Genomic DNA, 14,313 nt, shown 5'->3' on the forward strand with positions numbered 1-14,313 from the left:
GTTCTGTTTTATCAACGGTTCTATTTGGGTTGTACTGAGTTTTAGATGTCTACCCATGTAGAGCAGCCAAGCAATTAGATATATAGGCCTAGAGTTCTAGGAGAGAGGACTGACTAAGAGAAATAAATTTGGAAACTGTTTGCTCATGGACGGTGTTAAAAGCTTAGAACTTGCTGAGGTAACCTGAGGAGGAAGGAAAGAGAGAAGAGGATGGGACCCAGCACCAAGCGCTGGGGCACACCAGTGTGTTGAGGATGGGATGAGCCAGGAAAGGAGCCAGGAAAGAGGAGTAAGAAAAACACCCAGTGAGAGGATAGGAAATCCAGGAGAGTATGATGCCACAGAAGCTAAGAAAAGAAAGCCTTTCAAGAAGAAGGAGGTGATCAGCTGTGTCAAATGCTGCTGACAAATGGAGCTTGATAAGACTTGAGGTACCCATTGGCTTTGGCAACGTAGAAATGACTGGTGACCTTGATAAGAGCAATCTCAAGGGAAGTGGTGGGACTGGAAGCCAAGTTGGAGTGTATTGAAAAAGGAATGTAAAGAAAGGAGGTGGGCTTAGTCAACATAGACAAACCACATAGAAATTTTGTTGTGAAAAGGAAGGTAGAAATGGGCTGGTAGCTGAAGGAGAATGTGGGGTCAAGGGAATGTTTTATAGTGTTATTGGAGGAGATACTGGAGTATGTTTATGTCCTAAGAGGGATGATCCAGGAGAAAGACAATTACAGAACCGAAGCACTCAACAAAACGAAAGTGTGTGAGCACCAGTGGCAGATGGCCTTTGATAGGAGTACCCGGTTCATCCTTCATGGCACATGGGAAGGTAGAGACTCTGGTAGATTTGGTGTTGAGAAGATGAGGCTGTGCCTATCTGATTGCTTCTGTTTTGTCCGTTAACTGAGAAGTAGGGTCAGCAACTGTTGAGGGGCTGTGGGTTGAGGGTGTTGGTTGGAAGAGAGGGGAGAATGTATGAAATAGGCCTTTTAGAAAGCAGAATATAAACATGCAGGGTCGCCAGAACGTTAAGACTTGTGTACATTTAAGCAGCAGCAGCGTTGTGTGGGATAGAAGGGGTCTGGCTATCCCTCTACCTCAGGGTCTCATGGTGGTGACCCTTGTCCCGTCACAGGGTGACGGGAGGAAGACGGACTGCACTGGCCAAAGGTGACAGTGGCCTGAGTAGCCTCTTCAGCACTAGAGGCCCCTGTCTCCCCACTCTGATAAAGGACTTAAATGGGGTCATCACAAGGACAGAGTTGTGCATAAGGGGCTGGTCCGAAAGCAGGGCTGTCGTAGAGGGTAATGGAGAAGGAAAGAAAGTAGCGTCCACCTAAACTCTTCCCTGCTCACTGTTTCTGCAGGCCTTTATTAACCCTTTCTGTGCAGTCATCCACCTCTCCTCCCTGGCTTCAGAGCCTCCCCAAGCTTTCAGATGGCCTCAGATTGACACCAGAGGAAGTGCCTCTGTGTGGGGTGTCAGTTCCAGTGTCCCAGGCATACCTGTGGCCTGAGTTAAGCCCATTATGTACAGCAAAGCAGTAATATGAGCCAAATCCTCGGTGGGAGTTCTGACTCTGACCTGGAAAGCGATATAGAAAGAACTCTGGATAGATTCCAGATAACGGGACAGCTAAAATCATAGGTTCTCAGGGCTGGAAGAGCGCTCCGAGGTCATCCAGACTAGCTCTCTGATCCTTGAAAGAGGAGATTAGGTCTCAGAGAGGGAAAGGAACTGACCCAAGGTCCTGCAGTGACTCATGAATGCAGCTCGGGTACGAAGCTGACTCCCAGCTCTTGTCCTGCCATCCTCCACAGCCAAGGAAAGATAGATTTTGGTCAACTGGAAAACGGTCTGGGCAAACTGTGTGTTTTCTTGCTGTAGGGGGAAGAGGTGGTACCAGAGACGCCATGTGAAATCCTCTACCAGGGCATGCTGTATAGCCTCCCCCAGTACATGGTAAGGAGACGGCCGGGTCCGGGCTGTGAGAGCTTCTCAGCTGCGAGGAAGAGATGGCGGAGAGCCCTTTTAAGCTGAGCCCTCTGTCACTTGAGTTTGCTTCCTGAGCCTTCACCCACCGGGCAGTGTTCTCTGACACTTCAGAATTCTGATCTCCCCTTGGGGCTCCTCCAGAGGAAGGAGGACTTGTCTCTACCTCCAAGTCCTTGTTTGGGAGAGGTGGGGAATGGGGTAGGCTCCATGCAGGATGCACCAGGGGCCTCTCCTGAGTAAGCACCTTAGTCCCTCCGAGGTCCAGGGTGGCCTCTGGTGTCCTAATTGGCCTCAGTCTTCCAGGGGAGAATGCTGATGGTCTGAGGGAGAGGAAGGAAGAGGGTGAGGGGGGTGGATCTTGCCTTTCCCTCCCACCTAATTTCTAGGCATTGCCCCCACTCTCTGCTCCTTCTCTCATCCTCTTTGGAAAGAGCAGTCTTGACGCAGAACAGTCTGTAAGCACATCTCTTCAGGCTCCTTAGCCTCCCAGGCCCGTCAGGACTGGGCACCAGTTTGCCCTTCCGGAAGTAGGGAGCTTTGGTTATTGAGTGAAGAACTTGGAGCAAGGATTTCAAACACTTCTCTTGGAGCTGTTGAGTTGTGGAAGGATAGCCTTGTTGAATGGGGTAGATTTCCTCGTTTTCTGCTTCCTAGATTGCTCTGCTTAAGATTCTACTGGCTGCAGCCCCCACCTCCAAGGCTAAGACAGACTCTATCAATATCCTGGCAGACGTCCTGCCTGAGGAGATGCCGTAAGTGCTTCAGTGGGAGCAGCTGCTGAACACTCACTGTCTTGTCTGTAGTCTCTCTCATCCCTGCCTCACCTCGTTAACACTTATGGGGATTGTCTCCAAGGAGATCTCCTCTCTGCCACCAGTGGCCCCTTTCCACTGCAGTGCTCTCTCAAGCCCAGAACTGACGGTCTGGAGGGCCACATCATTGCCAGTGACTGGCTGCATGTGTATGTGGGTGGACATTGCTAAGGGACAAGCTTGCCAAAGGTGAGAGAGAGACAAACCTCCAGACAGACTCACAAGTGGGAACTCTGGAGGTTTCCCTAGCACAGCCCAGGTTTCTCAGGTTCTGGCTCACTGGTGTGTACTGTATGTGTCCCAAACACCTGGGTCCTTGTAGGCCTCTCTCGAAGGCCACCTTCTGCACTGACTCTTCCTTTCCCCGTTGCAGCATCACTGTTCTCCAAAGCATGAAGCTGGGCATCGATGTGAACAGGCACAAGGAGATCATTGTAAAGAGCATCTCTGCCCTGCTCCTGCTGCTCCTCAAACACTTCAAACTGAACCACATCTACCAGGTGAGCAGCTCAGAGCACTTCTCCACACCCCTCAGGTGTCCTCCAGGTCCTGCCGCCCAGAGGAAGAACACAAGGGCCTTGGAGTCCAGCAGAGCATCGTTCTCTGTCTTACGGAATCCAGATAGGTGTTGCACAAGCTTGGGGCACAAGGTGGGGAATTGTCCTAGAAAGTTGCAAACATCTGTGTCCTTTGAACATTATCCAGGGGTCGTAGGTAGGAATCCCTAGCTTCTTGGGAATATGCCCAGCCAGCTTTGAAGCAATGGAACACAGGACTCAAGCATGCCGCCAAAAGGGGAGCGGGGGGGTGCCAAGCATACTTTTCTGTATGTGAAGCACTCTTCTAACATTTGAGATAGAATTCTATATAAGGCATCCTCTAGCTCATAAGGGCTTTGAAGTTTTATAAAGGATACAGATGTAAAGCAGGCAATTATGGAGTGATAAGTGCTGTGTTACAGGTAAGCATTGGCTGCTATGAAAACACCTAATCCAGCCTGAGGTGGAGAAGCTGTGACTCCTAACTTGAGTCCTACAGAAAACTTGTTAGCCAGGGTGCAGGAGTTGTCAGGGAATGATGACAGGAAGCATTTAAAGCAGAAAAGCTGATTTGTGAAACTCCTGAGGGCAGAGGGCAAAGTACCTTTGGAAACTAATCAAATGTTTCTGGAGTTCTGCATGGGGCAGAGGGAGACGGGGAGGTCTGGTGGTAACGTGAAGCTGGAGAGGACGGTGGGGAGCAGACAGCAATGCCTGTGCTACCACACGGTTAGTGGGTACTTACACTGTGGCCGGCACTCTAATCGGTTCATCTGGGATCTCATTAAAATCTCTCAACACTGCGAGGTGGGTCTTATTTTATTCCACTGAGGCTAAAAGAGGTTAAGAACCTGCTTCCGCATAAGAGCAATGTTTGCCATGCCACGGAGTTTGGACTTGGTGCTGTGGGTGTTGCCAAGACATAGGAGAAGATGGGGGCAGTGAGTGAGTGTTCTCTGTGGTGAGACATGGAGAGGAGGCGGAGCTTCTCATTCTTGCACAGAGGCTCTGCCCCATTCCTCCTGAGAAGTCAGAACCAAGCTTGCTGCTAAAACAGCAGGAGCTCAGTGCAGGGAGGCCCTGCAGAGTCTGTGTCCATGGCAGGTTCAACTGTACAACCTGGATATGTATCCACTTTAGTGCATTCAGAGACATCTTGTAGTGTGTTAGGGTACCCCGAGGACACACACTTCTTCTACCAATATTTGCAGAGCAGCAGCAGGGCTGGGAGGAATAGGGAGGGATGAGTGAGAAATAGTGTTCCTAGTAGAAAGAGATCTGCGTGTGTGTGCTTCTGTCTGCTTCTCTTGGTGGGGAGTATGTGGATCCACAGCCAGACGGGTGGGTGGCCTGATGGGCCTTGCCAGTACATGTCAGTGTGTCCTGACAAGGCTACAGACATGTCTCAAACTGAAAGATGTTTCCCATCACTTGACAGTAGGTTTGTATTGGCTTCTGCACCTGAGGCTTTGCAAAATACCCTGATTCAGCTGCCAGGGAGAAGATATTTGAGCAGAAGAGAGAACTGGGCAACACAAGCTGACTCCTCACTTCTAACCACACACCTCGGGAGAGGGCAGCTGAGTGTGCTGCCATGGCTATTTTTTGGTGATCAGGAATCAATAAGAGCTAAGGGATTTAAAACGCTGCAGTTCTGTGCTTTTTCAACCAGTTTCTACACTTAGAGTAGTTTAGATTCTAGAGACAAACTGTGTGTGATGCTGTTCAGTGTATCATGGGCAAAAGCCGGATGACACTGCCCCAGTAGGTCTTCCTGGAAGCAAACCCCATCCAAATTCAAGAGAGCGAAGTGGAGCGCGATGTTCTATTGTTTAACCCATCAAAAAGATCTTGGGCTTATTCTTAGTGCATTATTTGTTGACTGAAGGACTCTTGTTGATTCATTAAAATACTGATATTCTAAGTATAGGGGCTAGTCCAGTGAACCACACCCACCCTGGAGCCCACGCTCCAGTGGTTCATTTGGTTACCACGCACCATATCCATCCTGACTGAGTGATGCCAACAGTTGTTGGGCTGCACCTGTTCCTGGCATATCCATCACAGTTGAAACTCTGTGAGCCAGAGCTTTGGTATGGGAGGCAACTCCCTTGGGGAGCCTTCCTTTTGCTGTAGAGCTTAGGAACAAATCTCACAGCAATTCCTTCTGTTTATCTGGAGTGGAATTTTCTTTCTGGCTTGTGTACATTTTGTGCTTTTGGTGAGGCGCTTGCAACATACACGCACTGCAGACTGTCCCCTTCTATGTTGGCTAGGCTGGCTGAAGAGGGCTCTCCCCACGTCCCAGATGGGAAGACTGTTAACACAAGTGGACAGTGGATATTCTTAGGAATGGGTGTCAGAATTGTACTTGCCTCTTTATTTTTCATATAGACCTTCTATTCTCCCCAAAATAAGCTTCCTTCTGCTTTGATTTTTTAATTCAGTTTGAATATGTATCACAACATTTGGTATTTGCCAACTGCATCCCATTGATCCTGAAGTTCTTCAATCAAAATATCTTGTCCTACATCACTGCCAAAAACGGGTAAGGACTCTGGACAGGTTTATTTCAAAAGGCTGTTTGGGGATTGAGAAATTATTTTGTCTCTGAGCCGCCTTTCCATTCTCCCTGGTCCTTTCTGTCTTAGAGCTGTCTGTCAAATTTCGTTTTCTTGAGGTATTACTGGTGGGGTGTATGATTTGGCCTCTTCACAAAGATATTTGTAACTTAATAGTTTTGAAAACTGTAATGCCATAACTCAAAAGAAGCTGCACCGATAAATTTCAGCCCTGTGGATCCTTTCAGAAGGATCCAAAAATGTTATTTTGTGAAGCAGCTGGCTTGTCTGGCCAGCCCTGATTTTAGTATAAATCATAAATTGAATTAAATTTGTAAAGGGTTATACAGAATTTGTAATTTAAGGTAAACAATAGACCCTTACTTCGATAGATCAATTTGTAGTTTAAAAACTGCAGTATTTTCACATCCATTATTTCATTTAATCTCCTCATCAGTGCTAAGACATATCACAACAAGTTTTATTCCCATTTCTTCAGTTAGGAAACAAATTCAGAAAGGTTAATTGACTTATAAGGATAGCACACCAGAGAGACCCTTTAAGTAAGCAGAAGAGGCAGGGTTAAAACACAGTTGCTATGGCTTGCTCCAGCCAAGTGGGGACTTGGAGGGTTAACAGAGTAGGCCCTTGTTCCTTAGTTTGCTGCTTACACAAAAACCGGAAGCGTGCTAATCAGTAAAGTTGACCAGAAGTGCTTTACCAGAGGCAAGGTTCCTAAAATAGAAGAAGGCTGACGTGACACTTGAGGTGGCTGGAGAGGGGCTAGGAGATGTTGGCCCCACAGTCTGTCAGCACTGCCAGAAACTCCACCCTGGAGAGACAGCCTACTTCTGTGTAGCTTAAAACACACACAGAACCCAAAGTCACAGGACCTGGATTCCTGACCTGGATCTGCCACTTGCTAGCTGTGTCATTTCAAGTGTAAGACACTGTGTTTCTCTGAGCCACAGTATCTTCATCTTTAAAGTGAGAATAATACCTACTCTGACTCTATCATAGACTTTTATAAGCATTAGTTAGGATAAACATACATGAGAGTGCTTTACTTTTCCTGTTTGGAGGAAGCACTAGAGAATGGGTTTATCCTCACTACAAAGAGACTTCTGCCCCTTAAAAATGGCACTTACGACGTGCTAGTTGCTCACCAGGGAAAACTGAAAGTGTCTGTGAGGCTGGGGAAGGGCCACAGCTTCATGAAGGCACCTGTGTGTGTCAGCTCACACAGAACGGGGATTTGTTAGGAGGAAATGGGTGGTTTATCATCTTGAAGAACCTCGGACAGAGGTGCAGCTCTGGGCCTCAAGGTCAGTCTGTAGCACACGGAACCCAGGGGGCCATGTGCCTCCAATCTGTGGCCACTCGGCCTCTGCACCTCCGCTCCAACTTTTCCTCTCTCACTGACAAATAGTTTTGTCTGCTTCCTAAACCAGAATTTGCCTGCAATGCAGGACACCCAGGTTCAATCCCTGCTTGGGTCGGGACAATGCCCTGGAGAAAGGAATGGCCACCCACTCTAGTATTCTTGCCTGGAAAATCCCATGGACAGAGGAGCCTGGCAAGCCACCTATAGTCCATGGGGTCACAAGAGAGTTGGACACAACTGAGCGACTAAGTGAAATATGTCTAAGCCACTTAGTGAAAATATGCCTGCCTGAGCTAAACATGCTCCTGTACCACTTCAGAGACTGAATTGGCTCTTGATCCCTGTTCCACATGCCCAGGGTTCGAGGTCCACCCTTGGATCAATAACTGTGGCTGAGGAGTGGGGTTCAGGAGCTTGGTGCCCCCGCACTGTGGGCCTAGAAGTAGGGGGCAGACAATCCAATAGGTGCCCTTCGGGTTCCATTTGGAGCTGGAAGAGTGGTAGTACCAAACTGCGCTGTTTGCTGAGGTCAGCCTGGGTACAGGGTTCCTCTTATGCGTTACCTATGAGGTTTACTGTTGCATAATCTCAAGAATTTGAGCGCCTTCTGCTTGCTACTGCAGTTTCGTCATAGCTCTTACAATCTAGATATACTAGAAACCTGGAACTTTATGCCCCCTTAGGGTAGAATTTGGGCTCTGGTAGAATTTAATACAATGAGATTGAAACAAATCCATCTTGGATTCCCCACCCTTATTTCCCGGTTGCCAGTACCTACTTTGCCCTGGGGCTTTGTCAGTAGAAAGTGGGTAGCTAAGTAGATGAGCCAGCCAGGAATCTTTATCCTAATGGAGCAGTGTGAAACTGGCAACCCTGGAGAACCTAGTAGGTACATCCACGGCCCTCTCCTCTCCTGCCCTGATTCCCTTAGGTTATCTTTGGGGGTTTCTTGGACAAAGGTCAACATTTCTAGTCAAATAAATTGTTGCCTTTTGCTTGGATAGAAGTTTTGACTTTGAAATATAGAAGAGGTCCAAGGAGCCCCATATTCCTATTTATATCCTATGCTTTGCCAACGTCGTTTATCCATGTCCAGTTATTCTAACTGGAGTGGTTTGGTGTTTAAAACCTCATGGGAGTAAACTAATTAGCCTTCAATTAAAATAAATAAATTAAAAAAAAAAAAAAGAACCTCATGGGAGGAAAAAAAAAGGAACTTCCCTGGTGGTTCAGTGATTAGGACTCCACGCTTCCACTGCAGGGGGCACAGGTTTGATCCCTGGGTCAGGGAACTAAGATCCCACATGCCCCTCAGCCTGGCCAAAAAAGTTTTTTTTCTTTTAAAGACAAACCTCATGGAATGTCAGAAGCAGAAAGAGCATTAGAGATTAGATTAGCTAGTCTAAATGCTGCATTGTACCCATGAAAAAGGGAGGAGGAAAGAGCTGTCAGCTGGAGTGGCCGGGGCCCCGTCATCATGCGGTGGTTCCTTCCCCTGCTGACTCATGCCTGTCTCCCTGGGCTCACCGCAGAGCCTCCAGCTCCCTTTCGGTCAGCCAGGGTCTCTTTTGGGAGCAGATGCGGTTACCATCCTTGAGCTACTAGATGGGCCCAGCTGTAGGAAGCTGCCTCTGTCTCAGGCTTCCTCTTGGAGTGGCTTCTGTGGTTTTTCCCCAGAGGTCCTGGCTTTCCGAAACATCTGGTAAGACACAGGAGAGGTCTTCATTCTCACAGGTTGTTATTAACTTACTGACCAGAGACACATTAATACATCTTTTTGTTACCTTAACGTTACTGACTGGAGATGTTTCACTTCACTTTCATAACAAATCGCCAGCCACAGGCATTAGTTTCTGCAAAACTCCTTCAGTCAATAATGTGTAAAGTGGGATGAGTTTGGGCAACATCTTTGGGCGCACAATTATATACACACAAATATACACTTAAACACAGAAACACAAATGCATACGACCTTATGTATTTCTTTAAAGAACAGAAGAGAACTGTGGCTATGCCGAGGCGCTTTCTCTGCTTTCTCTTACCTCTGAAAGAACTCTGTCAGTCCTTCTCATGGCTATGAGGAGAGGAGACTGGATCTGGAGGTGCCTGGCACCAGAACCCTCAGTTTCAGCTGAAGTCACTTAGCAATTCTGGAAATAGATAGGGCTAGCTGAAGAGAAATAACCTCCTGCCCTTTCGGATGTAGCCGTTTGCTGCCTTTGCCATTTACCTAAAGCCTGTTCTTATCTCTGCATCTTGCAGCATCTCGGTCCTGGATTACCCATGCTGTACCATCCAGGATTTGCCGGAGCTTACTACGGAGAGCCTGGTAAGCAAGTAGGGATTTGGTAGCCTTTGAAATTGCCATGTGGCAGAGGTTGGCATTTGCCCTTCCTTTTCTTTTCTAGCCCCCTCATGCCCTGGTTTGGGAGTCTTAGATGAATAAAAGCATATTGGCAAGAGCACAGAGGTAGTAGGGGCTTAGATCTGCTGACCCAGTCGAGAAAGATTTGGAAAAGCTGAGCATAGCATTTTGTAGAGAAAAGGGTCAGTGAAAAACACTGAAGAGGAGAGGGAATTTAGAAAGATAATGGGGCTGAAACTGAGTGTAAACAGCTGTTCTGAATGGCAGGTGCATCTCTGCTGCTCTAGCCTAATTGTCTTCTTTCTTCTGTGTCACAGGCTTGTCTCATTTTCATAAGGTTATATAAACCCTGGGGTGTGTACTTCAGAAAATACTTGCCTGGGTCTTTCTGAGGCAAAATTCAATATGGCCACAGAAGGATGACCCAGAAAGTTCCTCATGCCAGAGCAGTTCCAGGCAAATCAGAAAAGTCCCTCAGTCCTTCTGAATCCCATGAAACTGACTGATAGGCAGCACGTTGAAATCAAGTATCTACCTCCTCATGTATTATTGCTGCAGCTCCTTCGGTGTACCTAAGCCCATCCCCGTACGCTGTTGCACTGGAATTGTTTATCTGTATCTGTTTTTCCATTTGACTGAAAACTCCCTGAAGGAAGAGATAGTATCATCTTTCTTTTATATCCCGAGTCTAGCACCATGTTCAGTACATGAAAGGAGCTTAATAAATGATCAGATGATGGCACCTGTGTGTGCCCCAACCCCTTGTCCCCAACTTTTAATACCTGCACAATGTCACATCAGAAAACTTCATTGTGCAAAAAGTACCTGTACCTTGTGTGGCACAGGTTTTACAGAACTGTAAGGTTTGTGACTGGAGGGGACCTGAGAAGCATTTGGCCCAACCCCATATTTCAAAGATGAGAAACCTGAGGGTTGAAGTGACTTGTCAGGTCCACTCCCCATAGCCGACAGACCTTGAATGAGAGGAAGAGCCATGTCCTAAGACACCAAGTCTAGCTCCTTTTTCAGCACCAGAGCAGAGATTCCCTGACTTTTTTAGATATGGCCTCAGCAGAGAAGCAAGCTGGGAGCTTCTTACCTCTGCAGAGAGAGGTAATGAGTTGTCTAATCCTGTTTATGATGTTATTCAATCTTTAAAACAACTGTATGAGGTTGTCATCAGTGCTTTATAGGTGGAGAAGTTAAAAGTAGTTGAAAGTAAAGAGCCAGGGTGGAGATATGCAGCCCCACCAATCAGACTGAAATGAGGACCGCCCTTTCGAACAGAAACAGTGGTGCACGGATAGCATTAAAGCTCTACTGTGAATAGGATATTTCAAAACACAGTCATCTTCTCAATCCCATAACTAGGGATTGATGGAAACTATACTTTTGTATCGGAGAAGGCGATACCACCCCACTCCAGTACTCTTGCCTGGAAAATCCCATGGATGGAGGAGCCTGATAGGCTGCAGTCCATGGGGTGGCTAAGAGTCGGACACGACTGACTGACTTTACTTTCCCTTTTCACTTTCATGCATTGGAGGAAATGGCAACCCACTCCAGTGTTCTTGCCTGGAGAATCCCAGGGACGGGGGAGGCTGCGTCTATGGGGTTGCACGACTGAAGCGACTTGAGCAGCAGCATACTTTTATATATCTTCCGATTAACCTTTTGGGATATGAACATAAAATTATTGAAATAATTGTTATGCCTCTGAGAAGACTGTTGTTATCTAAGAGGGGGTGAAAGCACATACCTTTTCATAATGAAAAACAGATTTCATGCTAGGTGTTCTTATTCTTTCTGTGAAGCTACAGTGGCACCTGGTGGTTTCATTTGGTAACCACAGATTTTTTTTTTTTTTTAGAAGTACTTCCCTGAGCCCAGTCATGGACTTAACTAGCTAGTTTACTCCACATAGATCCTCAATACAGTGGTTTGTTTGTCTAAACTAATGGCTTCTGTCCTCAGAGAGGACTAGTGTTTATATGAGTAAGATTTATCTCTTTTTTTCACGCTCAGTGAATTAATTGTAAGCACAGCATACTGGCGTTTTAAGTACATAGTATTTTCTTTAAATAACATTTCAAGTCCCCCCTCCCCATGACTTTAAAATCGATATATATTGAAGAAAATTGAGGAAATACAGAAAAATACGGGAAAGAAAATAAAAATACCCTTAGTAAACTATTTGCATCTGTGCATGCTTGTGCGCATGCTCATTTGCTCAGTCGTGTCCGACTCTTTGCGACCCTATGGACCGTAGCCGGCCAGGCTCCTCTGTCCATGGGATCCCCCAGGCAAGAATACTGGAGTGGACTGCCATGCCCTCCTCTAGGGAATTTTCCCGACCCAGGGATCGAACCCATGTCGCTTACATCTCCTGCATTGGCAGGTGGGTTCTTTACTACTAGCACCGCCTGGGAAGCCCAAACTACTTGTATATAACCAATGTTAATATTTGGTTGCAATTAACCATATATCTGGAGAAGGCAATGGCACCCCACTCCAGTACTCTTGCTTGGAAAATCCCATGGACAGAGGAGCCTGGTGGGCTGCAGTCCATGGGGTCGCTGAGGGTCAGACACGACTGAGCGACTTCACTTTCATTTTTCACTTTCACGCATTGGAGAAGGAAATGGCAACCCACTCCAGTGTTCTTGCCTGGAGAATCCCAGGGACGGGGGAGCCTGGTGGGCTGCCGTGTCTGGGGTCGCACAGAGTCCGACATGACTGAAGTGACGCAGCAGCAGCAGCAGCAACCATATATCAGAGGGTAAAGCGTCTGCCTACAATGCGGGAGACCCGGGTCCAATCCCTGGGTTGGGAAGATTCCGTGGAGAAGGAAATGGCAACCCACTCCAGTACTCTTGCCTGGAAAATCCCATGGACTGAGAAGCCTGGTAGGCTACAGTCCATAGGGTTGCAGAGAGTCCGACACGACAGAGCAACTTCACTTTCACTTTCATATATATATATATATATATATATATATATATATATATATTCACTCATACACACACATATTTAAGAAAATAAGGACTTTACATGTTTCCATTCACATAGCTGCACATAATATTCCACTACTTAATTTTTTAAAAAAATGATTGTTTCATACTATTATTGGGCATTTATTACAGTGTTCTTCCTATAACTCCAAAATGAACATCCTTGCACATGAATCTTTGACCTTATCTCTGATTACTTCCTTAAGATAGATTTCTAGAAGTGGAGTTACTTGGCTAAGGTAGTCTTGATTCATATTTTTTCAGTTTTCTGAGTTTGAACTGAGTTCAACCTCATTTGGAACTCTAACTATGTATATGCTACTGCTAAGTCGCTTTAGTTGTGTCCGACTGTGTGACTCCATGGACGGCAGCCCACCAAGCTCTGCTGTCCCTGGGGTTCTCCAGGCAAGAACACTGGAGTGGGTTGCCATTTCCTTCTCCAAACTACGTATATAATGGACATGAAATAAAGGCAAAGTTAGTGGCACATTAATTTCTAAATTCTCATTTTGTAAAAATATCTAGCTCTGCAATAGGCCATCTTTACCTATGTAATGAACAGTTTCCTCACCCCCTGGCACAGGAAGGCTTACAGTTTCTAAATTTCCAAAAGTCTATGTTCAAATTCAATCCACTAAACTAGGAAAAAATTAAAATTAAATCCCAAATATAAGAGAAGGATGATGTACATATGACTGTATGGAAGTTAGGTGTGATCTTTGGAAGGAGGTTGCTAGCAAAGGCAGGGGGTATGGCCTCAACAAGTATTGTAGGATGTTCAGCGTCTGGGTGGTTGTTTTGAGCAATGGTATGAAAAATAGGTATGTAACATGATGCTTTAGGAGTGAAATATATTCGATCTTTTATATTTATTAATATCCTTTTAACTTTATGTGTACTTTATAACATATCATGTTATTACGATAATACATTTGTGTGTGTGTGTGTGTTTCAATGATGGAAACTTTTTTTTTTTACCTTTTTTTTAAAATTTTATTTTATTTTTAAACTTTACATAATTGTATTAGTTTTGCCAAATATCAAAATGAATCCGCCACAGGTATACATGTGTCCCAATGTTCATCGCAGCACTGTTTATAATAGCCAGGACATGGAAGCAACCTAGATGTCCATCAGCAGATGAATGGATAAGAAAGCAGTGGTACATATACACAATGGAGTATTACTCAGCCATTAAAAAGAATACATTTGAATCAGTTCTAATGAGGTGGATGAAACTGGAGCCTATTATACAGAGTGAAGTAAGCCAGAAAGAAAAACACCAATACAGTATACGATAATACATTTATAATTTCTAAATAAACATACATTATATTTTGAAGTCAATGAGTATCAGAGCTAGAAGTTTCTTAGTATTTTGCCCAGTCTTACCCTCTGCTCATAAAGAAACAGGTGGAGTGGTGAAGTGTTATCCAAAGCAGAGGGTCAGAATGTACATGACCTGGCCATTTGCAAAGAAATATTTGACATTTCGTTTTAGATCAAGCAAGTGAAATTATTAAGTTCTTTTGAAAAAAAAATTATTTATTTTAGGCTGCGCTGGGGCTTTCTTTAGTTTTGGCGAGTTGGAACTACTCTCTGGTTGTGGTGTGCAGGCTTCTCATTGCAGTGGCTTCTCTAGTTGCAG

At 45.7% G+C, this 14,313-nt stretch overlaps 1 protein-coding gene across 4 annotated transcripts in view; it reads left to right on the forward strand.

Annotated features, from left to right (window-relative positions):
• STRIP2 (striatin interacting protein 2) overlaps positions 1-14,313 on the forward strand; it is a 49,075-nt gene that overhangs the window by 19,523 nt on the left and 15,239 nt on the right. For all 4 annotated transcript variants that reach the window (XM_003586002.6, XM_005205742.5, XM_059885937.1 and 1 more), the window contains 5 exons: positions 1,886-1,960; positions 2,648-2,745; positions 3,179-3,305; positions 5,792-5,892; positions 9,552-9,618. In XM_003586002.6, coding sequence (XP_003586050.1) covers positions 1,886-1,960; positions 2,648-2,745; positions 3,179-3,305; positions 5,792-5,892; positions 9,552-9,618 — 468 coding nt within the window. The remainder of the gene's footprint in view (positions 1-1,885; positions 1,961-2,647; positions 2,746-3,178; positions 3,306-5,791; positions 5,893-9,551; positions 9,619-14,313) is intronic.

The sequence above is a fragment of the Bos taurus genome, chromosome 4 (genome assembly GCF_002263795.3).
Source record: "Bos taurus isolate L1 Dominette 01449 registration number 42190680 breed Hereford chromosome 4, ARS-UCD2.0, whole genome shotgun sequence".
In the NCBI taxonomy this organism is placed as follows: domain Eukaryota; kingdom Metazoa; phylum Chordata; class Mammalia; order Artiodactyla; family Bovidae; genus Bos; species Bos taurus.